At 44.9% G+C, this 25,122-nt stretch overlaps 1 protein-coding gene across 3 annotated transcripts in view; it reads right to left on the bottom strand.

Moving 5' to 3' along the window:
* Window positions 1-25,122, bottom strand: part of RAB3GAP2 (RAB3 GTPase activating non-catalytic protein subunit 2) — a 189,861-nt gene that overhangs the window by 101,424 nt on the left and 63,315 nt on the right. For all 3 annotated transcript variants that reach the window (XM_078784331.1, XM_078784333.1, XM_078784332.1), the window contains exons 15-20: window positions 22,633-22,776; window positions 20,749-20,831; window positions 13,031-13,095; window positions 10,319-10,409; window positions 6,405-6,517; window positions 5,778-5,997 (exon numbers count right to left, since the gene is read on the bottom strand). In XM_078784331.1, the coding sequence (XP_078640457.1) occupies window positions 5,778-5,997; window positions 6,405-6,517; window positions 10,319-10,409; window positions 13,031-13,095; window positions 20,749-20,831; window positions 22,633-22,776 (716 nt within the window). The remainder of the gene's footprint in view (window positions 1-5,777; window positions 5,998-6,404; window positions 6,518-10,318; window positions 10,410-13,030; window positions 13,096-20,748; window positions 20,832-22,632; window positions 22,777-25,122) is intronic.

Genomic DNA, 25,122 nt, shown 5'->3' with positions numbered 1-25,122 from the left:
TCGTGCCAGGCGCCCCCTGAGAAAGCCACGTCTGACCAGACAACACTGTCAGCGCCGATTGCAGTGGGCCAGAGAGCACCGTCAATGGCAGCCAGGACACTGGAATCACGTGATCTTCAGTGACAAGTCTAGATTTCCGGTCTATCGTCAATATGGCTGCATCCGAGTGCGCAGACAAGTGCATGAAGCCTACACGAAGATTGTATAGTGCCAAGAGTCCAAGCTGGAGGTGGTGGGGAGACCATTTGGGCTGCTTTTCATGCAGGGGGCAAAACTGACCTGGTTGTTCTGAATGGAAACCTGAACCAGTTCAAGCACAGGGCCATTCTGGAAGAAACATTGCTTCCATTTGCTCGTGCAGCCTTTTGAAGAAACTTTGTCTTCCAAGATGACAATGCACGGCCTCATCGTGCTCGCATGATCCAACACTTTCTTGCTGACCGTGGTGAAGAGCATATGGAGTGGCCTGCCATGTCCCAGGATATGAATCCGATAGAGAACTTGTGGGCAGAATTAACGCGTCAAATCGACAACTTGGACCAGCAGCCTGCCTCTGTGCGTGAATTGCAGCAGGCTATTGTAACTGCATGGCAAGCGATTCCTGTACAAACCTTGGCAAATCTCGTGAACAGCATGTCTCAACATATACGTGCTCTCCTGAATGCTCGTGGGGGTTACACGAAGTACTGAACTGTAATTTTACTGTCCGTAATCCTAGTCGTAATTTAACTTTTGTTTTTGTTCAAAAAATTTTTTGGCCTAATGTGCAAAATAAAGAGATACTTCTGGAAAACGCACAGAAGTTTAACACAGTACTGTCCGTGAATAGAGTTCGATATCAGTTTCCATCACTTTCAAGGATCAATATATTTGCTTCGAAATGTCAAATGTGGTTTTTGTTTCTTTTAAAGGTCACATTAACAAAATCTAGAATAATTTCAACATAATTCCAATGAACTTTTAGTTCTAAGTCATCTTGAAAAGTAAGTTCACCCCCACAAAAAAAATATTCCATATTAAATGCCTAGTCTGTATATGGAAAAATTTCTGAGGAGATTTCGGTTGGCTCAATAGCACAGTGGGCTGTCACCACGAAAGTGATGGAGGCCCTTGGTTCGAGTCCCGTGTTGAGTCAGAGTTTTTCACACTTAGCCCCATGCAGGAATTTAATTCCTGTTTATAAAAAAAAATAATATATATATATATATAATATATATATATATAGATATATATAATAGAATATATGTATATATATGTATATATATATATATATATATATATATATATATATATATATATATATATATATATATATATATATATATATATATACATACATACATACATACATATATATATATGTATATGTATATTTATATATAAATAATTATATATAAATAATATATATATACATACTAGCTTGGCTCGGCTCGCTACGCTCACCTCATCTCACCTCACCACGCGTTGTTACAAAGGAATGGGCGTGTTTTAGTTGAGGATAATGACTGTCCCTGAGTTGTTGTGTTGTCATGATTTACACCAATCATAATACAAACAATTATTTTGCACAAATGTATTTGTAGTGTTTGTGATACTCCATTTTATAAGAAATTTAGGTTGAAAATATATAAAATTAAAAAAAACAAAGCCTCAGCACATACATATAGGAGGGGTAGGTGCAGACTGGATGTTTGGGATGATTACACTGCACCACCACAAAATAAAAAACACCTCACCACCACGTAATTCAAAACACCTCACCACCAAGTAATTCAAAACACCTCACCACCAAGTAATTCAAAACACCTCACCACCACGTAATTCAAAACTCCTCACCACCACGTAATTCAAAACACCTCACCACCACGTAATTCAAAACACCTCACCACCAAGTAATTCAAAACACCTCACCACCAAGTAATTCAAAACACCTCACCACCACGTAATTCAAAACACCTCACCACCATGTAATTAAAAAAACACCTCACCACCAATTAATTCAAAACTCCTCAGCACCATGTAATTCAAAACACCTCACCATCAAGTAATTCAAAACACCTCACCACCACGTAATTAAAAACACCTCACCACCACGTAATTAAAAAAACACCTCACCACCAAGTAATTCAAAACAACTCACCACCACCTAATTCAAACACAGAAACAAAAGTTTGAGGGAGTAGTTCAATGACAACACAGACACTTCCCACATTTGTAGATACTAGGGCATGCCCGTACTATATATATACACAAAGAATTAAGTTAAGCACCCCCCCGTTTTTTTACAACCTCGCACATTACAAGTTTGTTGTCGTCAAAACAGTGTAATATACCCATGATATTGCTATATTTTCTGGAGAAGTGATATTATGGTCACATAAAAACATAACAATCATGCCGTTTTCAATATTTTATTCTGAATAATTTAAGGTGAAATTTTTTGGGAATTTTAGGCATATTTTCACCTCAATTTAAGTATGGAGCTATAGGTCCATCACGGACAGTGTGGATGACGTTTATGTTTTCTAACGTACAGTCATTGTTCTGAGAAGACCTCTAGCGATCTTTGCGTCAATAACGTGTGTAGGACCCACGTGATCGGATCACTGACTCAACCCTACGTCTCATAGACCCTGTAAGCCGTCGTATGCGTTGCTGTGGCAGGTTGGTCCATTCCCGATGTAATGCACGTTCCAATTCATCCAGATTGGCTATTGGAGGGACCATCTTCGCAATTTGTCGTCCCAACATGTCCCAAACGTGCTCGAGGGGGTTCAGGTCAGGACTGTACGCAGGCCAGGGGATGGTTGTCACAGCACCTTGCTCCATCCGATCACGTGGGTCCTACACACGTTATTGACGCAAAGATCGCTAGAGGTCTTCTCAGAACAATGACTGTACGTTAGAAAACATAAACGTCATCCACACTGTCCGTGATGGACCTATAGCTCCATACTTAAATTGAGGTGAAAATATGCCTAAAATTCCCAAAAAATTTCACCTTAAATTATTCAGAATAAAATATTGAAAACGGCATGATTGTTATGTTTTTATGTGACCATAATATCACTTCTCCAGAAAATATAGCAATATCATGGGTATATTACACTGTTTTGACGACAACAAACTTGTAATGTGCGAGGTTGTAAAAAAACGGGGGGGGGTGCTTAACTTAATTCTTTGTGTATATATCTAAAATTATATCCCCCCCCTCTATTTACATGAAATGGTTTGGTCCATTCGCAAAGCCAAAGCGAACGGCTTGCGAGTACGGTGACAATCCCCCCCCTCTATTTACATGAAATGGTTTGGTCCAAAGCGAACGGCTTGCGAGTACGGTGACAATCCCCCCCCTCTATTTACATGAAATGGTTTGGTCCAAAGCGAACGGCTTGCGAGTACGGTGACAATTCCCCCCCTCTATTTACATGAAATGGTTTGGTCCATTCCCAAAGCCAAAGCGAACGGCAGTTACGAATCGCAGTTACGATGAATCGCAAAGTAGTTTTAATTAGTTTTAAAACATAGTTTAACGGCAACATAGTTTGCCGACGGGAAATAAATGAATACGCTCTCAAATGTGCCATCCGAGGCAGAGTCTGTTCGCCACGTTCGGCACACGTGATAGCTCGCTGCTCTCTGATTGGTTGAATCGTTTTTTGGACATAGCTCGGTAACTACTTCTGCGATTAATTTAAAACCTTGAAAAGGCACATCCTCGGGTCCCCAGCAATATACCTGGCAAGTTTCAAGTATATCGGACCGGTAGTTGTCGAGAAACAGCGGTCACAGACAAACATACAAACATACAAACAAACATACACACAGAGATTAGTGGAATTATAGATAGATATAGATAGATTACCTGAGTTGTTCTTTTGTCATGGTTTACACCAATTATAATACAAATAATTATTTTGTACAATGTATTTGTAATGTACGTGATATTACATTATATAAACAATTGAAGTTGAAGATTTAAGTTAAAAAAAAAATTCAAAAATGTTTTCAAAAAAAAGAAATACATATTGTTCTGCCCATGGCCGATGAAGACCGGCCTCAGATGAATGGCCAAAACAATCTTCAACTCCGAGGTGTATTTTGAACCTTGGCGGGATTGTCTTGTCTTTGGCTTTGGTGCGTGCGGGAAAGGCCAACAGCCTTATCTAATCGGGAACACACAGGGTTAATCCGAACCCACAGAACAAAGAAACGAAAGATGACAAGAAATATAAAGTCAACAAATAATGATTTAATGAAAATAATGTAAGCAATTAAATGAATGTGAGGTAAAAAAAAAACTATTTCATAATTTGAGACGTCTCCATCAGACTCATATACAAACAAGGGGGCTAAGATAAATAAAAATAACTTCCCTTAATGTAGGGCTGATCCTCAGTTCTGGCCGCAAAGTGCGTCGAAGGCGTGTTGGTCGTTGCTGCCGGTGTAGCCGCTTGTGCGGGGCATGCCCCGATAATGGCGCCGAACCCGTGCGTCACAAAACGCCCAGGCGCGAGCAGGCACTCAACCAGCCCTTTCTCGCTTCCCCCGCCAAGCGCAATGCGGCCCTGGCTCCCCCGAAAGACACCACAGTCCAACAACACCCCCCTCCTCCAACGTTGCAAAAACTCCACAATGCTCCAAAGGTTCTCTGCATGAGCGCGCACGAGAGGAGTGACCGTCCACCACGCAGGCAGGACCAGAAGAGAGAGAGCGAGAGCGAGAGCGAGAGAGAGAGAGAGAGAGAGAGAGAGAGAGAGAGAGACAAAGATAGTGAGACGGCGTCTTTTTTTCTTCAGCTCTCGAATGTTCGACCGCTGACGTCACACTCTGTCCAATCACAGGGCGCTACTCAATCATCCCATCGTGCCTCCTCCAATCATGAAGGCCGGGGTGTGGCCTCTTCATTACGATTCGTCGGGGGAGGAGTCTAATCTCTGTTGGGGAATGTTTGGATGACGTCGGCGTTTACTTGTTCATTGGCAAATGTGCTGGGTCTGTCGGACCTGGCGGCGTGTTAAATGAATGAATCCATTGCCTGGCCGGCTGGGTTTTATAAGAACATTAGGGAAAAAAATCACAGGGAGGCAAGCACGTACAGGGGAATTTAACCTTACAGACCCACACCGAGATAGCACAAATCTACTCCTCCGTGTGGAGACACCTAAACACTTAACTGGACATTTGACCCTACTTTGATACATTGAGGCTTCTTCTTCTTCTTTGCGCCACTTCGTCCATACTAAGACCTACACATTCCTGACTTTCCTGTGGTATTTCATTCCTACCCCCCACAAACGTAACAATATAATCAAATTTAGGTCAATGTGACTTCTACTTATCCCACAAAATGAAAAAACCCAGAGGATGTGCAAGAGCAGATCTGGACAAGCTAGAGGTGAAGACAATTCACATCTGCTAAAGAGGTTAACACAGTCACATCTACCGTGTTAACGAGACTTCAGAAATAAGCCTTCTGTGCTGGGATTATTAAAGCTAGTTGAATGCCAAAGTGCATGAAAGAGCATGGTTATTGTGTGTAGAATAATGTGACATTAATCAATGTGGACAGTGGTATTAAATCTATGCTGGCAGATGAGAAAACAAAACTGTTGGAATGACTCATTATATATATATATATTGTATTTTTCTGATCAAAGAATGATCAATACCAAGCTAAAGAGTGATTTGTTACACAAGCCTATGTCCAAACATGTGACATCCAGACACAAATTGCAAATGTGGCCCATTAGTCATTAGTGTCGAGTAAAACAAACCAAGTTTAAGTGCCTGAAGTTCATCAACTTTTCGTACTCGCATCCCATTCTTGTCATATCCCAGGCACCCCAGCAGAAGGCTGACAGGTGGTGGATTTGCAGTGACTTGGAGTGGTTCAGTAGTCGAGTTTGTATTAATGAGGATTTGATGGTAAGTCTCCAGGACAGAAAGTATGGCATTAAGTCCATCCTCTTCAAGGCCCAACAACGTAGCCAGGTCCTGACAAAGATCAATAGTAATTAAAATTCTCATCACTGGCACATGCCGAGCATAAAATCATTTATTGTGAAGACTAAATACCCGGGCATTATAAAAGAAAAATATTGTTTCTTTCTTTAACTAGGAAGGCATCAGAAAATAAAATACACACGTCTTGACAGCAAAAGGAATGGGTTAAAATGATTTACTTCAACCTTAGACCTTCCATGTTGCAAATAATCATTACACTTATCGGTTGCGGTCAACATCAATATGAACAAAGCAAGAAAATGGTGCAATGACAGCTACACTACTTTTAACGAATAACAAAATGGATTTTAAAGAATGATAGGAGAGTGATACTTTGAATCCAAAACGATCCAAACCGAAAAAATAATGAACAATGTCGATTTACTGTTTACAATTACCATTTCTTGTTTCTTTGCTGTGGTGTCAAGCTGAGTCAATGTGGTATACAAGGTCAACAAAACCTTCTGACTTTGGCAATACAGCAGCAGATTTTCATCAATACATGGAGTATCTGTTGTGGGGTACAGCCATGGTAATTAGATTGACAGATACGCATATATAGTTACGCATATATAGTTACAAATAATAACTACCGTATAAAGATCTCAAAATGTAAAGCCCATCCAAGTCCACTTTGTACTCAAACTAAACTCGACGAAAATGACAGTTAAAAATTGTACATTTTATTCATATGTATTCTGCATATTCTCTCAATGAAGGTTTATTGAAAATTTTATGACAAAAACTCAAATTGTAAAAGGTTATGGCCTGGACAGACAAACAAAGTCTCCCGATTGCAAAACCCTGTCTCCTGTTGCGCGAATGGTGGGGGGTTGGGCAGTTGGGAGGGGGGAAGAGTGGAAATTGGGGGGGGGGGGGCGTGGGGGGTGAGGGAAGGATGGGGAGTTATAACAAGTGATAATGATAATACAGTGCCTACAGAAAGTATTCACACTCCATGACTTTTGCACTTGGTAGAAACACCTTGGGCAGCGATTACAGCTTCGAGTCTTCTTGGGTATGTCTGTGTCAGCTCAGCACATCTGGATTTGGGGAGTTTCTCCCATTCTTCCTTGCAGATTTGCTCAAACTCTGTCAAGTTGGGGAGTGTTGGTGAACAGCAATCTTCAAGTATTTCTGCAGATTCTCAATGGGAATCAAGTCTGGGCTTTGGTTGGGCCACAAAGGACTTTCGTATTCTCGTTCTCGTCATTCCAGTGTTGCTTTGGCTGTATGCTTGGGGTCATTGTCCTGTTGGAAAGTAAATCTTTGCCGCAGACCAAGGTCTTTTGCAATCTGAAGCAGGTTCTCCTCAATGATTTGCCTGCATTTGGCTCCATTAATTGTTCCCCCTGTCCTTACAAATCTGTCCCTGATGCTGAAAATCATCCCCATTGCATGATGCTGTCAGCACCATGCTTCATGGTAGGGATGGTGTTAGATGGGTGATGAGCTGTGCTTGGTTTCCGCCAGACATAACGCTTTGCATTCAAGCCAACAAGTTAAATTTTCATTTCATCAGACCACAGAATATTTTGATTCATTCTCTCAGAGTCTTTCACGTGCCTTTTTCTCAGGCATAGCTTCCGTATGGGCACTCTCCCATACAGTCTAGATTTGTGAAGTGCTGTAGAGACTATTGTCCTTCCGACATGTTCTCCCATCTCAGCCAAGGAACTCTGTAGTTCTGTCAGAGTGGTAACTGGGCTCTTAGTCACCTCCCTGACCAACGTCCTTTTTGCCCGGTTGCTCAGTTTGGTCGGACAGCCAGCTCTAGGAAGAGTCTTGGTAGTTCCATATTCTTTCCATTTCCTAATGATGGAGCTCACTCTGCTCTTAGAAAATGTCAACACTCTAGAAATTGTTTTATACCATTCCCCAGATCTATGCCGCCTCACAATTGTACCTTGGAGTTCTACGGACTTCATGGTAGAGTTTCTGATCTGACATGCACTGTCAAATGTGGGACCTGATATAGAAAGTTGTGTTTCTTTCTAAATGATGTCAAATCAATTGAATTGGCCACAGGTGGACTCCAATCAAGTTGTAGAGACATGTCAAGGATGATCACAGGAAATTGGATGCACCTGAGCTCCATTTGGAATGTCATAGGAAAGGGATGAATACTTATTAACTCAAGACATTTCAGCTTTTCATTTTGAATTAACTTGTGGAAAATTTCTAAAAATAAAAATAATTCAAATTTGACGTTTAATCCATTTTTAATTCAGGCTGTAATATAACAAAATGTGAAAAAGTCAAGGGGAGTGAATACTTTCTGAAGGCACAAAGTGATGATTCTATTTATTTTATAGAATGTGAAAGGTCCAAGGAGAACCTTATACATAAATTACAATAAGGAAAAAGGCAATACATTATTAACAAACTATATTCAGAGAAGGTACGTTATACTTTTATTATTACAATAATAAACACAATTGACTGTTATAACTGATAATTTGATGAATTTAACCTAACCAATATCATTGGAATTACCCAAACTTTTGCACAGTACTATATACACACTTGGCATTTAATATGGAATTTTTTTTTTGTGGGGGTGAACTTACTTTTCAAGATGTCTTAGAACCAAAAGTTCATTGGAATTATGTTGAAATTATTCTAGATTTTGTTAATGTGACCTTGAAAAGAAACAAAAACCACATTTGACATTTCGAAGCAAATAAATTGATCCTTGAAAGTGATGTAAACTGATATCGAACTCAATTCATGGACAGTAAGTACTGTGTTAAACTTCTGTACGTTTTCCAGAAGTATCTCTTTATTTTGCACATTAGCCAAAAAATTTTTTAACAAAAACAAAAGTTAAATTACGACTGGGATTATGGACAGTAAAATTGCAGTTCAGTACTTCGTGTAACCCCTACGAGCATTCAGGAGAGCACATACACGTTGAGGCATGCTGTTCACGAGATTTGCCAAGGTTTGGACAGGAATCGCTTGCCATGCAGTGACAATAGCCTGCTGCAATTCACGCACAGAGGTCGGCTGCTGGTCCAAGTGGTCGATTTGACGCATTAATTCTGCCCACAAGTTCTCTCTCGGATTCATGTCCGGGGACATGGCAGGGCACTCCATATGCTCTACACCACGGTCAGCAAGAAAGTGTTGGATCATGCGAGCACGATGAGGCCGTGCATTGTCATCTTGGAAGACAAAGTTTCCTCGAAAGGCTGCACGAGCAAATGGAAGCAATGTTTCTTCCAGAATGGCCCTGTACTTGAACTGGTTCAGGTTTCCATTCAGAACAACCAGGTCAGTTTTGCTCCCTGCATGAAAAGCAGCCCAAACGGTCACCCCTCCACCTCCAGCTTGGACTCTTGGCACTATGCAATCTTTGTTGTAGGCTTCATGCACTTGTCTGCGCACTCGGACGTGGCCATCTTGACGATAGACCAGAATTCTAGACTCGTCACTGAAGATCACGTGATTCCAGTGTCCTGGCTGCCATTGACGGTGCTCTCTGGCCCACTGCAATCGGCGCTGGCGGTGCTGTCTGGTCAGGCGTGGCTTTCTCAGGGGACGCCTGGCACGATAGCCTGCTTGAACCAGTCATTGGTTGACTAGCCTTCTGGATACAGGCACATTTGTCAGTTGCTGCCACTCAGCCCTAAGCCGATTAGCTGACTTGGTTCGGCCATTGCGGACTAACCGGTGCAGCTGGTGATCATCCCTCCTTGTGGTTCTGCAGGGACGTCCTGGCCTCGGTATTGGAGTAGGGACACCCCTCTGAGCATTTCGTTTCAGGATCTTTGACACCTGACTTTGAGTGATGCCATGCTGCCGAGCAATAGCACGCTGTTTCATGCCGTAATTTCGTAAAGCCACCACTCCATGACAAACAGCATTGTCGAGTTGACGGACCATCTCCAGAGGAAGCGGCAATAACTTTTGGAGACGTGCAGCAGTTGTTTTCCACTAATACAGAATGCAACAACCCTTGTATATCTGACTGTGAAGCCAATCATCAAATGCACCTGTCCGTACATTTTGCCACGCCACCAGTGATATAATCCTGTTGTTGACTTCTTGCTGCGACAAACAATCAGTGACATGGTTGTTTTAACAAATAAATCACCAAAGTGTAAAAGAAACTCACCAGATTGATATACTGAGTAAAGAAAGTAAACCCAAGTAAAGAAATTTTTTTTTCCCATATTTAATGCCAAGTCTGTATTTTCAAACATAACTCTTGGAGAGCACAAACTTAAACCACATGTGAAAACATAACAAGGCCTGTCATTTGAAATGAGGTAACAGTATGGTTCTTTAAACTGCAGAATTTGCTCACCAGGAGCATGCAGAGTGTCCAGTAGCACATTCAAGATTGTCAGCAGGAAAGGCACAGGCAGGTAGTTGGAGTTGAGAACATGTTCTATGCCCTAAACAAAAATAGTGCACAATACATATTAATAAAGTGCTCCCATATCCTACTGGAGGGTACCTCCTGCAACATCGCGAACTATGCATGGTCTTCGTTGACCTTATGAAAGCATTTGATCTGGTCAGTAGAGAAGGCCTGTGGAAGCTATTGTACAAAGTGAGCTGTTCTGCTAAGTTGGTCAACATCATCAGATCCTTCCACGATGGAATGGTTGCTTGTGTGAGGGACAGTGGATGCACTTCTGAGTCATTTCATGTTACCAATGGCACAAAGCAAGGCTGTGTCCTAGCTCCCCTATTATTTAGCATTGCGTTTTTCTCTATGCTTATTGATGCCTTCAAATATTGTACCCAGGGAGTGATGATCCAATTTCACACCGATGGTAGTGTCTTGAATTTGCAGGACGGGTTGCCCCACAAAATTGTTTTTTTGTTGTTTGTTTGTTTAAAGTCTTATGATTACGTTAGTATGATTCCACATGCTGCCCTGTCTCCGAGCAACCACTGAAACTGGTTTAAAATACCGTGATACTGTTTAAAATACCTTTAGTCGGTGTAATATTCTGTTTTATTCGACCAGGTGAGCGCCCAGCGGTATTGCCCCTATACATAATTTCGTTAGGCATGAATTGCTTTTCAGAGCCCATTCAACAATTGTGCTTGGTACTCAATGATATGTTTTCTCCAAGTAAACAAAAACATAATAGTGTTTATTTTTCTTTGCCAAATATTTATCTTGTCACTGCTTCAAAATAAAAAAACATTGCTTACATTAAACCCTTTAACTTCTGTTGTTGATCTTCCTGGCATAAAACCAAGCTGGTTGTTGTCTATATTTACAGCTTTTCTTCATCTTCTTTCAACCAAATACCTTTTCAAAAACTTCCAATGCCTGCTAAATTCGTTAAACCTCCTCTCTACGATGAATATAACAAAGCGTTCCCGCTCATCTTCAACAAGGACACAGTAGTGCTCTTTCCCAATCTTCAGGCATCACTGATCCTTCCTAGACCATTCTGTACCTTTTGTCATCACCTTGATTCATACATCTCCTGCCACACGTCTATCATTTTGACGAAGAATCTAGTTGGATCCACTGCCTTTTCTTTCTTTAATATTCCAATACAGTGGTTCTCAACTCGTTTCAGTCCACGGACCACCAGGCCAATCAAAATTTTTTGTGGACCACCTCATTTTTGTGACATGATAAAAAATGAATAGACAACAAACATTTTGGTTTGAAATTTATTTCACGCGCCATGTGACTTTGGACAATGTTCCTGTGGACCACCGAAAAAAGTCAACATGGACCACGTGTTGAGAACCACTCTTCTAATAGCTGATTCAACTTCTTCTCCACAAATCTCTTCCTCTGGACCTTAAAATTTATTACAATCCAAGTAGTCATTCTCCGATTCTCTTTCTCCATTCAAGAGCTTTTCAAAGCAAGCTTTCCATTCCTTATCTACGTCATCTTTTTTTCATTAGATTTTTTGCTTTTGAAATAATTACGTTGTACAACATGTCTTCTATTCTTTACAATCTGCTGCCTAGTTATTTTGAAAAATGTATTCTTGCCTTCTGGTGTGCTTAAGTCCCCTCACTCCCTCATTCTTCATACACTTCGTTCTTTGTTATTGCTATTTCCTTCTCCAAACGTTTACAATTTTATTTATCTTAAGGATCTTTACTCCCTTGCCATTCTCTTTCCTCCACTACCCCCTCGCCATTCCCGCATAGATCATTACATACTTCTTCATTACCTCATCAAACAGCAGAATATTTACCTCTTTCCCCTCCACTATCTTGCTATGTCCGACTTGACAGAAACCACGGAAACCCATCCACAATTCTCAATTGTGGAATTGCAATTCTCAAATGACCATGAGCAGCCTAACTGTGCCAATAAACGACCCTAAACCAATTATCGTTTTTCTGATACATATATACACATCATTAAAAGTAAATAAGGATGGATTTTTTTCTTTCACAATCTCACAAGATTCCCAGAACAAAACAAAGACCTTTATAATGCCATGGGTGTTATGGTCCCTGGTTGAGTTGTTTAAGACGAAATAGTTGGAAACAATAGCCAGGCCCAAGGAACTTTCATGAGCCCTTGCTCAAGAGAATGCCACAGATATTTGGGCGGTGTATGCCCAATTTTGGGTGGTGTACGCAAAGCTGGCACACACACGCACACACACACACACAAGCAAACTGGTGCACATGCAAGCTGGCACACACAGGCAAACTGGTGCACATGCACGCTGGAGCACACATGCAGACACACAAGCAAGCAGACACACAAGCAAGCTGGCGCACATGCAAGCTGGAGCACACATGCAGACACACAAGCAAGCTGGTGCACATGCAAGCTGGTGCACACATGCACGGACGCAAGGTAGCCACGCAGAAGATCATTTTCTTGCTCAAGAGGATTGTCATTCATGCATTTTCTTGTTCAAGCTGTATAGATCAACACTGCAGTTCAATGGACACTCAAGCTAGCATACGTAAGCACACACACATACAGTAAATGTTTCATGCTTCAATTTTGTTTTTTCACTTACTTTATCAAAAAGGATGAAAAACTACAATATGGTGGGTGGTATCTTACCTGTTTCTTAAAAAGAGGATGCTTGATATCCAACAGGAGCTGCTGCAGTTCCTTTCCATTCGCTTCTGTAGCATTATGAAAAACATGTTGCTCATGAGAGGTGCAGACACCAAAGATACATCATATGGATTATATTGCATGTTACGTATAAAAGAGAAGGGATAAATGAAAAAGACTTTCATTCAATATTGTTACAGATACGACTTTGATGGTATGGTGGGCCGAGCGGGATGGCCGCCGTATCCGTACAAGTTACCCGATTGTGCCCGAATGTTAACTAATCGCGCTACGCTGGCTCAATAGGAAAGAGAAGACACCCGGCTGGGTTATAATGACACAATACGACACCAGGGTTTCGATTCTCAAGTATATTCGTACGGAAAAAGGTTAGATTACAAGGACAAGAGGGAAACATAGGAAGGTGGGCACTTAAACACACTCTTATATTAACCCTAGACAGACCACAGATAAACGGGACAACGCTGACTCACACGGGGGTTGATGAAAAGGGGAGGCAGGTCGCGATGGCTCAGGTGCACCTGGCTCAGGGACAGAATCACGTACGGTGGTGCCCAGAGATGCGTGAAGGTATCACAGCGCTTGTGGGTCGCGACTTTGGTCTCAAGCTGGGGAGGTCGCTCAGCGCTCGGGAGGGTGGCGTCTTTTCCTTCCAAGCTCGGGGCGCATCTGACGTCACATCCGGCGCGGGGCCGCGTATATCCGGCGGGGAGTCACGCCCTCGCTCGTTAGCTCCGCCCCATATGGCATCGGCCCATGGCTTCTCATTGGGTGCGGGGGTTACCGGCTCCGCCCTTGACGAGGGGCCGACAGGGAGCCCCCTTCTGGGTAACCCCGTCGAGCACATGTTCAATGGCGGCCAACCGAGCCGGAGTGAGGACGCAAAGCCGCTGTTGTTGTGGTTGTTGTTGGAGCTTGAGATGATGGGAAGAGATGCGGGGAGGTATGGGAAGGTCCTAAACTCCTACTGGTGCCATATCATCACATTCTGGTGCAACGAAGAGTCATAATTAATGGAAACAAGTCCTTAACTGACATAGATTAAGAATAACTAGCAAGATGTCCTATAATTGTCTACGTGTGGTGCGGGGGACCTGGGCACGACATTTAATGGGGGAATGAAGGGGAAGATCGGCTCTAATGGGTGTTGTTTACAGACAATGGGACTAGGGAATGGGGTAAGGGGAGAGTTGGGGAGTATCGGAGAAGATAGGGGAATATTTACAAGCGGATATGGAGGCCAAATTCCATATTCGCAACATTGCACCCTTCTCTACCCTCGGGGCGTCCCGACCCGATAAATTTTTACCTACTTTAGTGTGGCACGCAATGTAGTTCCCTCTACTATTAACTCTACCCTGAGTGCGACAGTTTTACAGATATTCACAAATGAGTAAATATGTCCCCCTGCGACGTTGCACCCTTCTCCTCTCAGAAACACACCCACAGGATAACCGAATCCGGAAAGAATCCTCAAACTAAACATACAGCCGGTAGGGAGCATTATTTACAAGACTACGCTGATATTTACACTACGATCCAGGACCTGTCTTTGGAGGAACACATGCAGATGTTATGCATAGAGAGAGCGCGCTTGCCAACATCGATACACCAACCCACGAGTGCTCTGTGGCCGACGGCCTTTAATAACGTGCAGAGCACCCTTTCCGAGCATCAACAGCACCACCCCACCACCAATCGGTGCAGTCACCATTGTTCAATGAAATAAAAATAAATTCGACAACCCCTAACCCTGCAGGTGTCTCTTGCTCTTCTTGTGGTGCACTTGGTGTTAATTATTAGTGGTTCACCTGTATGGCATAGGTGCCCCGTTGACCCATAGGTCCATCCCCGGGTGGTGCTTGGCCGCAAAAGAACTGCGGTCCATTGTGGGTGGCCACAAACATTGCGGTCCATATGGTGTATCGATCCAAGCAGCAAGCAGCGAAAGTGCAGGCCCACAACTGCGTAGCCAGCACCTCTCTCTCCTCTCTCTCTACCCCAAAGCCAGATCCTCGGAGGTGGGAGACAAAAGAAGAAACAAGTGAGTAAGGTGGTAAGGGCGCAAAAGTGCACGCAATGTAAGGTGATGCACACTGGGGGCACATGGGAACCAGGTGAGACAGGTACGTTCCTATCGTACGCCCCCCCCCCCACCAGGTAACCTACATGGCCCCTCCCTTACCCCTTACTGCATCCACACAACACTACACTACTCATAAACATCTACTTTACAAATCAACAAACATCCCTACTGTCTTCCCCGTTCCTCCCATATACCAAATTCGTCTTCTCTCCCTCCTAACCAATCAAATTTGCCATTTTCAACTCTCATCAAAATTTGCCATCTCCAACTGAACATCAAAATTTGCCATCACCAATTGAACATCAAAATTTGCCATCACCAATTCATCATCAGTCCCTCCTAGGGAGGGAGAGATGGAATCACCCCAATGTCTCATCCACGTCGTGATGCGTCTCACAAATCCTCACAGCAATCTCATTTCCTGCAACACAACCAAAGAAAACACAGGTGTGGAGTCATCATCATCACCACAGGTAAGTGGCTGCGTATGGTGCGACAGGTTCATCAATCCTAACTATCTCCTAAATGACTTTAACAACTTTACACTACCCGGGGTCTCTCTCCGGCCAAACCATTGGCCCTCTTACACTATGGGTTCTAAAAACCAATTCCCATTGGCCAAACTGTGGTGCTCTTCAATTTGGGGTCTCACTCCCCCGATTCATCTCCCGGTGCCCTCGCACAATTTCTGGGCTGCGGCGTGTACCTCTCCCAGTGGGTCTACCCACCTGCACACCTCCACCACTGCAGTTGCCTCCGAGCTTACCTGCTCCTTGCCCTAACCTAACTACCTGGGGAAGGCCCTCTGGCACTCTCCCCACTCCGTGCCCTCTCTGGCACTGGGCTGCCCGATCCACACCCGGGATCCTCAGGCACCCACTCACAACTACCGGCTCCCAGAGCCCACCTGCGGCCTCACCTGGCCGACATCCTCACAGTGGTGGAGTGCCCAACCAACTACACACACTAACAGGCTACACGCCCAGCCATTTCCACAACACTAATGCACCCATTCACAACACCATTCTGCAACCGCACCACAAATGCCAATATCCAACCACAATTTACCTGCACCCTCTACCTAACACTTACACTACCCGCCCCGGGTGCTCGTGAAAGGGGTCCACTCTTCCCCCATCCACACCTTCGCACCATGCACACCACTCCGTACCACTCACTCCAACTCTCTCCACACACCGGTACCTGCACACCTGTGCTCTCACACCTGGTGCCACCTGCACCCTTCTCTCCCCAAGCGCATTCGCGCTGATCCACTCACTCACTACTCATACACTGCTCCACACACCTGTCCAGTTGCACACCTGTGCAATCACACCTGTCCAGTTGCACACCTGTGCAATCACACCTGTTCAATTCTCACTCACACGGCATCATCTCAGCTAACTACTCCCTTCTGAAACTTGCGCTTCCCAGTCGTCCCTTTAAACTATTGCGCTCCCACGTCATTATCATCCATACTAATCTACCTGCGTCCCCACTACAGGTATCAGTCACTAACTAAACTTAACGTTACCTAATGTCATCTTCGCTAGATCCCTACACACCATATCCTAACCCACCCGGGCTAGTTTTCACTGCCATACACCCCATAAGCTATTGCGCATTTGCCCCCCACTCATGGGAAGGGTGGCAGGGATGCCATCCCACCACATCGGGGGTCTCTCACTACCAATTTTGCACATCAAATTTCAACAAATCAAAAATTTGCCAATCACTGCCCATCATCTGCCAATCACTACTGCCAATCCTTTGCCAATCATCAAATTTTGTTTTTCTCTAATTTTGGGGCCAAAACACTAACCTCATCACCCAGTCTACTCACTACTGCCTCTCGGTGCGCCAATTCCTGTCCAAAGCCCGGCTTCGTAAAGCCAAGCAATGGATGCTGGTTGTTTTGTGCCAGCGGGTGGATGCGTCCGGCATTCGGGGCAGGGACGGGGGCTTACCCGGGCCGAGATCCCACGCATCACCTCGGCGTGGAGCCATCCAATGTCCCGATCTCGACCTGCCGGCACGTCTCAACAAAACGTGGTCGCCATAACGACCCTTTCTATCGGGCTGCCAGCTCCGCCTAGTGGAGCCTGGACGCGACCGTTCAAAGCGAGGCCCGGCACGCACCGAGGGCCTGCTTCGGCTAAAAGTCGCTCTAACCTTTGACCCGGTTATCGTCGACGCCTCGCCTGCAGGCTTACATGCATACGCTACCCCTTTCGTGCTCATACATGCAGCCGTTCCCATTCTCCTCGTACCTTTCCTTACACACCCAGGTACACCCATTCCACTCACAGCCTTGGTCACACACCTGACCACCGAACATTTTGGCACACATTCGTTCGTAGCACACCTCACCAAAACACCTCTTCGCGCCCCCTCCTTGGTCACCTCCTCTGTGACAATCACAGGTGTGCTCTCATTCGCACACCCAACCACGTGCCTCACCACCAACTCCAGCGTGCATTCCCACTCACGCTCTACCATTCCAGGTGTGCATCCTTCCATCCCAGGTGTACATCCTCGCTGACCTGTCACAACTAACTCACGCTCCTTGTCACTCTCAATACTCTCACCTCCACTCTTGACAGCGCACTCACCCTTACTCTTGACAGCGCACTCTTTCCTCATGCACCTGTCCGTTACACACCTTTCTCGCGCACACTCTCCCGTCACACCCTCTGTAACACTCACCACAGGTGGACACTCTTCCTTACTTCTGACAGCGCACTCTTTCCTCATGCACCTGTCCGTCACACACCTTTCTCGCGCACACTCCTGCGCACACTCTCCCGTCACACCCTCTGTAACACTCACCACAGGTGGACACTCTTCCTTACTTCTGACAGCGCACTCTTTCCTCATGCACCTGTCCGTCACACACCTTTCTCGCGCACACTCCTGCGCACACTCTCGTTCCATACCCTCCGGACCAGCCATACACCTCACTCTTGGCCTCTCACGAACATCCGGGTCTATCTCGACCCCCAAGCTTCTTAAATCCCCTGGCGCATCATACGCACGACCATATTGGTCACCACTTACACCGGGTCCTCTTCCTCTTCGCTTCTCCTCCATCACCTGCGAATCCCTCATCCGGTTAATGAGCACATCATCACGATCCGAACACAGACTCTGGACCAATTCTTTTACCTCCTCTTTTATCTCTTTCTTATCCTCTCTCCGTCGCTTTTTAATTTCGCTCACCCCTTCTTCCACTTCTTCTAATTTTTGCTTCATCTCCTTCATCTCTTCGTGCGCCCCTTTAAGTTCTTCCTCTAACTCCACTTTATTTTTTTCTATGTGCTCCCGCACCTCCCGCTCTTTAACCTCCATTACCTCTACCACCTTGTCCATTTTCCTCGTCAGGTCCTCATGTACCGTCTGGCACTCTTTTTTAATTACCCCTACGTCCTTTTTCATCTCCTTCTGTGTCGATTTTAAACCCTCTATTACCGCTGTGTTCTTCTTTACCTGGTCCCCCAACTCCTTTTGTCCCACTGTCAGTTGTTCTACTCCCAGCGTCAACTCCTCTATACCACCTTGCAATTTTACAGTCCCCTTTCTCACCTCTTTCTCCATGCGCTCCTTACAGTGCCTCACCTCCTCGCGCACTCCTCCGACCTCCTCACTCACTCCTCTTCTGATCTCCTCTCCCATCACTTGCATCTCCTGCCCAGATGCCACCCTCATCTGCTCCATTTCCTCCCTGTGAGCATCCAGTTTGGTTTCTACCCCCATTCTGACCCCCTCTATCTGCTGCTCCATTTGTTTAACTTCCCTTTCCGCTTGGTCCCTCATGTCCCTCAATTTGCCTTCCATACTGTTTTCTAACCCCTCTAACCCATTTTTCACTCCCTCTATCTGATTCTCCTGGGCAGCCATTCTATTTTCTACCCCCGTTAACCCATGTTTCACCTCTTTTATCCCGTTGTCTAACCCCTCAAATTTCTTTTCTAATCCCTCACCGGTACCCCTCATTTGGCCCTCTAATCGCCCACTATCAACCCTCATTTGGCCCTCCAATCGCTCACCCTGAGCATCCATCCGGTTCTCCAATCGCTCACTATTCTGGGCCATAAGGGCCTTCATTTGTATAAAAAAAAGGCCCCAATCCATCGGGGGCGCTGCCACGGTCGCTGGCGCGGTGATCAGCGAGGCGCCATTTTGCGCGCCCGCTTCTTCGTGCGTGACGGCGCTATTTTGCGAACCTGCCGCCCTCACTGCTTCGCTCTCCTCCTGTCCCTCATTTTGGTCCTGGATCGACCCTACCTCACTCTCCTTTACCGGACCCCAGCCGTCTTGATCCGCCATAGCGCGACTTGCAAAATTCGAGTTTCGTAAAACAAAACAAATTTCGGCCGCTCCAAATTTTGACCAAATTTTTTTTTTCCTCTATTCGTTTTTTTTTTTTTTTTTTCAAAATTTGGTCGGGCCTCGAATCCCACTCCTGACACCAATTGTTACAGATACGACTTTGATGGTATGGTGGGCCGAGCGGGATGGCCGCCGTATCCGTACAAGTTACCCGATTGTGCCCGAATGTTAACTAATCGCGCTACGCTGGCTCAATAGGAAAGAGAAGACACCCGGCTGGGTTATAATGACACAATACGACACCAGGGTTTCGATTCTCAAGTATATTCGTACGGAAAAAGGTTAGATTACAAGGACAAGAGGGAAACATAGGAAGGTGGGCACTTAAACACACTCTTATATTAACCCTAGACAGACCACAGATAAACGGGACAACGCTGACTCACACGGGGGTTGATGAAAAGGGGAGGCAGGTCGCGATGGCTCAGGTGCACCTGGCTCAGGGACAGAATCACGTACGGTGGTGCCCAGAGATGCGTGAAGGTATCACAGCGCTTGTGGGTCGCGACTTTGGTCTCAAGCTGGGGAGGTCGCTCAGCGCTCGGGAGGGTGGCGTCTTTTCCTTCCAAGCTCGGGGCGCATCTGACGTCACATCCGGCGCGGGGCCGCGTATATCCGGCGGGGAGTCACGCCCTCGCTCGTTAGCTCCGCCCCATATGGCATCGGCCCATGGCTTCTCATTGGGTGCGGGGGTTACCGGCTCCGCCCTTGACGAGGGGCCGACAGGGAGCCCCCTTCTGGGTAACCCCGTCGAGCACATGTTCAATGGCGGCCAACCGAGCCGGAGTGAGGACGCAAAGCCGCTGTTGTTGTGGTTGTTGTTGGAGCTTGAGATGATGGGAAGAGATGCGGGGAGGTATGGGAAGGTCCTAAACTCCTACTGGTGCCATATCATCACATTCTGGTGCAACGAAGAGTCATAATTAATGGAAACAAGTCCTTAACTGACATAGATTAAGAATAACTAGCAAGATGTCCTATAATTGTCTACGTGTGGTGCGGGGGACCTGGGCACGACATTTAATGGGGGAATGAAGGGGAAGATCGGCTCTAATGGGTGTTGTTTACAGACAATGGGACTAGGGAATGGGGTAAGGGGAGAGTTGGGGAGTATCGGAGAAGATAGGGGAATATTTACAAGCGGATATGGAGGCCAAATTCCATATTCGCAACAATATAGTGAGGTAAATTTAAAAGTAAACCAAGGATGAAAATATTTACAAACCTAAAGAGAAGTCCTCCACTTTCAGTAAGCTTCTTATCCTTTTGAGAAGATGCAGCTCTTTTGTCTGCTCACTCTTCTTGTCACTACAATATGAGGCAGAAATCAAGTGATATGAAGATAAATTTATAGAATGGCAAACAGCATTTGCTTGATCATGTCAAATCGATATGCATTACTGTACTGTAGTTTCAGAGTTGGAAAACTGAACAAGCCCCCCAAAATAGTGCAATTTCATTTATATTTTACAAGCATCCTGATCACACTGAGAAGTATTCCCTCCTAAGCAGAGGTAAGTGTCAGCAGTTGCAGAAACAGAAAAAATTATGACAACCAGCCTTATTTCTCCTCAAAATAATTTCCACATTTAAAACTTTTCTCCACCTTCCATAGTCTTACTCCTTGCGAAAGAATATTGTGGTTTCAGAGGTCCAGGTTCAGCTAACGCAGATGCTCTGCACCGGATGTCTTTAGATCAATGTTCCAAATTGGTGGTAGAGGGAACAAGTTGAAACAGGCCATTTGAAAAAAAAGAAACATATCATCAGCAGCAATGACTGATTCCATTACTTTTCTTATATTTGTTGCATCAAAGCCATCTCTGACAGGGTATTGGATGATTTTTATGCTTTGCCATTACCTCCGCTTCCTACAAGTGTTACTTCTATCTACAGTGACCCTTAATCCCAATCTCCATCCACAACAGTGTGCACGTAATAAGCAGATGTTTCCATTATTTTTCACATACCGGATGCAAAAAAGGGACAAGCGCTAAGAAAAGGGGGAAAAAAGAAAATAAAGAAACATGCTCCAACATTACCTACTTCATTTCTTACACATGTATCAGACAGGAATAACGCAGCAACAAGCAATCTATTGTATCAGCACACACATAGTGAGAAAAATAGGACCGCGGGACCTGAAGCTCAGCTGGATCAGGAGCAACAGTCACTCAAACCTCCCACAGACCACCTTAGACCTTGATTTTTTTAATGCCGTGAACAAACATTGGTACATCAGGGTTATGAAGGTTGTGGGCAGGTTTCATCAACATCATGTGTGTAGTTTCGGCGAAGAGAGCAAACACCTATTTTGAGGGAGCAAAACCCCCCGTAGTTCCCCTTAATGAACACAGATTTTGATGTGGTCAATAAACCATCATTAGGCATCAGATATGAAGCTTGTGGTCAAGTTTCAGCAAAAATTGTGTGCATAGTTTTGGAGAAGAGAGCACATACCTATTTTTGGGGGTCAAAACCCCCCTCCCCTGTAAACCCCCATTAATGAGTGAAGATTTTGATGTAGTCAATACACCTTCGTCAGGCATCAGATATGAAGCCTGTGGCCAGGCTTCATCGAAATTGTGTGTTTGGTTCAAGCGATAATGACTGAAGTGTTTACAGACTCACTTACTTACTCACTCACTGGTTGACTGACTGACTTACCTACGGACACTGCTCGATCGCATAAGCTCAACGGACTAAAGTCCAGTTGAGCTAAAAATAATAGATAATGAATGTCACAATAAAATCATAAGAAATGGACTGCAGCTGTGCATATCTGGATATCTGGAAAGCAATAAGCAGCTTCAGAACAATCTTATAAACGAACATCTTGTAAAAAAATAGCAGAAATTTTGAGCAAAGTTAATTCCTTCCCCTTGCCCTCCCGCCCACCCTGCCCCCTTACAATGTCAAAATGAAGAGACCGGAGGGGATAGCGGAAAGGTGTCTATCACTCTGAATCAGTGAAGTCAGAAACCCCCACCCCACCATCCATCACCCCACAACCCTGATGCTGAGGTGGTAGAAAACTTTAGAAGAAAAAAAAAACAGCCAGATTTGTTATTTTAAAAAATGCAAGGCATGCAAATCATCATGCAAGCACCTCAAGGACAGATGGAACGGGACATTGATGGTTCGCATTTTGCACGACGATGGCTCCACAAGACAGCATTGGTAGGTATGAGGCAACCAACCCTGACAGGTGACGTTGTTCAGGCCAAGGATCCTATAGCCAGCATACAACAATCTAGGAGAAAAATTAAAAAGTTTCTTGCATTAGAAAGATGTCATCATACAGAAAAATATGATAATTTAGCGAGTTAGCTTATATTTATACAGTAACTAAGGCTCATTTTGGAACTTTTACAATTAATCACATGCAGGATAAACAAGGAAATATATTTTTTAGAATGCATAAATGACTTGTTCATGCATCAACATGTTCAAACTCTTACAAGGCTTTGAATTGGTCAAGCTGCTAGCTTATTGGACCTGGTACCAACGAACAGGAACATTTGATTATTGACAAAGATCATTAATTATTTTAATTATTTTCTTAAAATATTTTCTTTAATCATTCAAAACTTTCAAATTTCCCCCCTCACCCCTCTCCTTCAAAACTCCCAACCCACCCATCCTCTTCAGAACTCCCAACTCACCCCTCACCCTCAAATTTACCTCCACCTCACCCTCAAATCTCCCTGCTCACCACTCCCCCTCAGTTTTCCCCCCTCACTCCCCCCCCCTCATCCCACCCCTTGAAAACTCCAGCCTCGCCATTTTTCTAAAATTCTCCCTTCTCACTCTTCCTCCTCAAAGTTTCTTCTCAACTCCTCCACAAAGCTGCCTCCTCCCCGCTTCCTCTCCCTTCCAAGTCATACCTTCACATCCTCCAACCTTCGACTTCACTCTGCCACCCCTCAAACAACACCTCACTGTGCGTCATCCCATCACCATCAAACCTTTTGTCCTCATCCTTCCCCTTCTCCTAGATCTCCTGCAATCTACGACACACTATCAACAGCTCTCACTACCTCCCACTCTCCTCCCTCATCTTTCCATGCACTCCCCTCCCTTGTCCTGTATCCAATGCACCCCCTCCCTCTTCATTAACGGTATGGACCTCAAACATCCGGGGCCTTCGCTCAAACCTGATTGATCTCTCCATTCAAGGTTGCTTCAGACAAACCAGACTTAATCTGCTCAACAGAAACTTTCCTCCTTCAAGATGTCTTTGATTCCTTAATTTCTCTTCCTGGTTACTCCCTCCTCCATTATGATAGACCTGAGCCTTGTCCCGGTGGCGGAGTCGCTATTTTTATCAAAAACTCTCTTCCTCACTCTTGCTGCAAAGGGCTCTCTCCACGACACCCCAGGTACCTCTGGCTACGGCTACCCCTCCACTCCCACCTTTTGTTCAAATGTGTGTTGTACCGTCCTGCAAACAGTGATGACTCCATTTACATCTCGCTGTCTGACACCATGGACCAACTTCTATCCACTCATCCCAACTCTCTCTTCCTCATATGTGGCGACTTCAACTGTCATCATTCCAGCTGGCTGGGTGTGGGTACCTCTCACACCAGTCATGGCACCTCAGCAAAGGACTTCTCATTGGGACTGGCACAATCTGTCAATTTCCCACCCAGATCTCAGTCAACGGTACATCTTCTCTTCTAGACTTGGTTATGACAAACTTCCCTGCAAATGTCTGCTGTTCTTCTTCTGCTCCAATCGATTCATCTGATCATGTGCTTGTTGAAGTGGACATCTCTCTGGCTATTCGCAGAGAGCCTCCTCAGCGTCGACGAGTCTGGCATTTCACTCAGGCCGAGTGGCATGGTCTTCAAGCAGCCATCCATAACCTGGACTGGTCTCCCACCTCTACTGTCTCTGACATCAAGTCATCCTGGGAATTCTTCCAATGAAATTTGCTCTCTCTCACGCGCAGATTAATCCCATCTCGTCTTCAGTTGTCATACCCTTCCTCCCGTCCATGGTACATGGAATATTGTGGAGAGGCAGTTGCCCTGAACACAACTTGCCTTTGCCCCTAGGAAGCCCCTAATTTGCCCCTAATCCAACTGAAGGCAATCTCAGTTCCTTTCACAAGGCCTGGAACAAGTGTGTCTACCCTCAGGAGAGCCAGGAAACAATATCCCTCTACTCTCAAGACTGAACTCTCAAACCTGTCTCCCTCTTCCAAATCCTGGTGGTGTCTGGTCAAGTACGTTTCTGGTGTTTGTTCCCCTTTCATCCCCTCCCTTACCTCAAACGGCTACACAGCTGACTCCGAGCGTGAAAAAGCTGAATGCCTCAACTCTGTGTTTATCTCAAAATATTGTGTCCCAAACCCATCTCTCACTCTAACGACCTTACCCAGTCGAATCCAGCTGCTCCTGGGCTCTGTGTCCTTCTCTCCTGACAAGGTGGAGAAGTTTCTGTCAAACCTCGACTCTCATTCTGCAACTGGACCAGACGGCATCAGCCCACCGGTCCTAAAATCCTGCTCTGCCGCTCTTTCACACATTCTCTCTGTTCTCTTCACCCTCTCTTTTGCTCAAGGTCATTTACCATCTGCTTGGAAATCAGC

This window comes from Myxine glutinosa, chromosome 9 (assembly GCF_964187855.1).
Source record: "Myxine glutinosa chromosome 9, kmMyxGlut1.1, whole genome shotgun sequence".
NCBI classification, from domain to species: Eukaryota; Metazoa; Chordata; class Myxini; order Myxiniformes; family Myxinidae; genus Myxine; species Myxine glutinosa.
The sequence above is the reverse complement of the archived record's forward strand: the minus strand, read 5'-3'. Positions and strand labels throughout refer to the sequence as shown.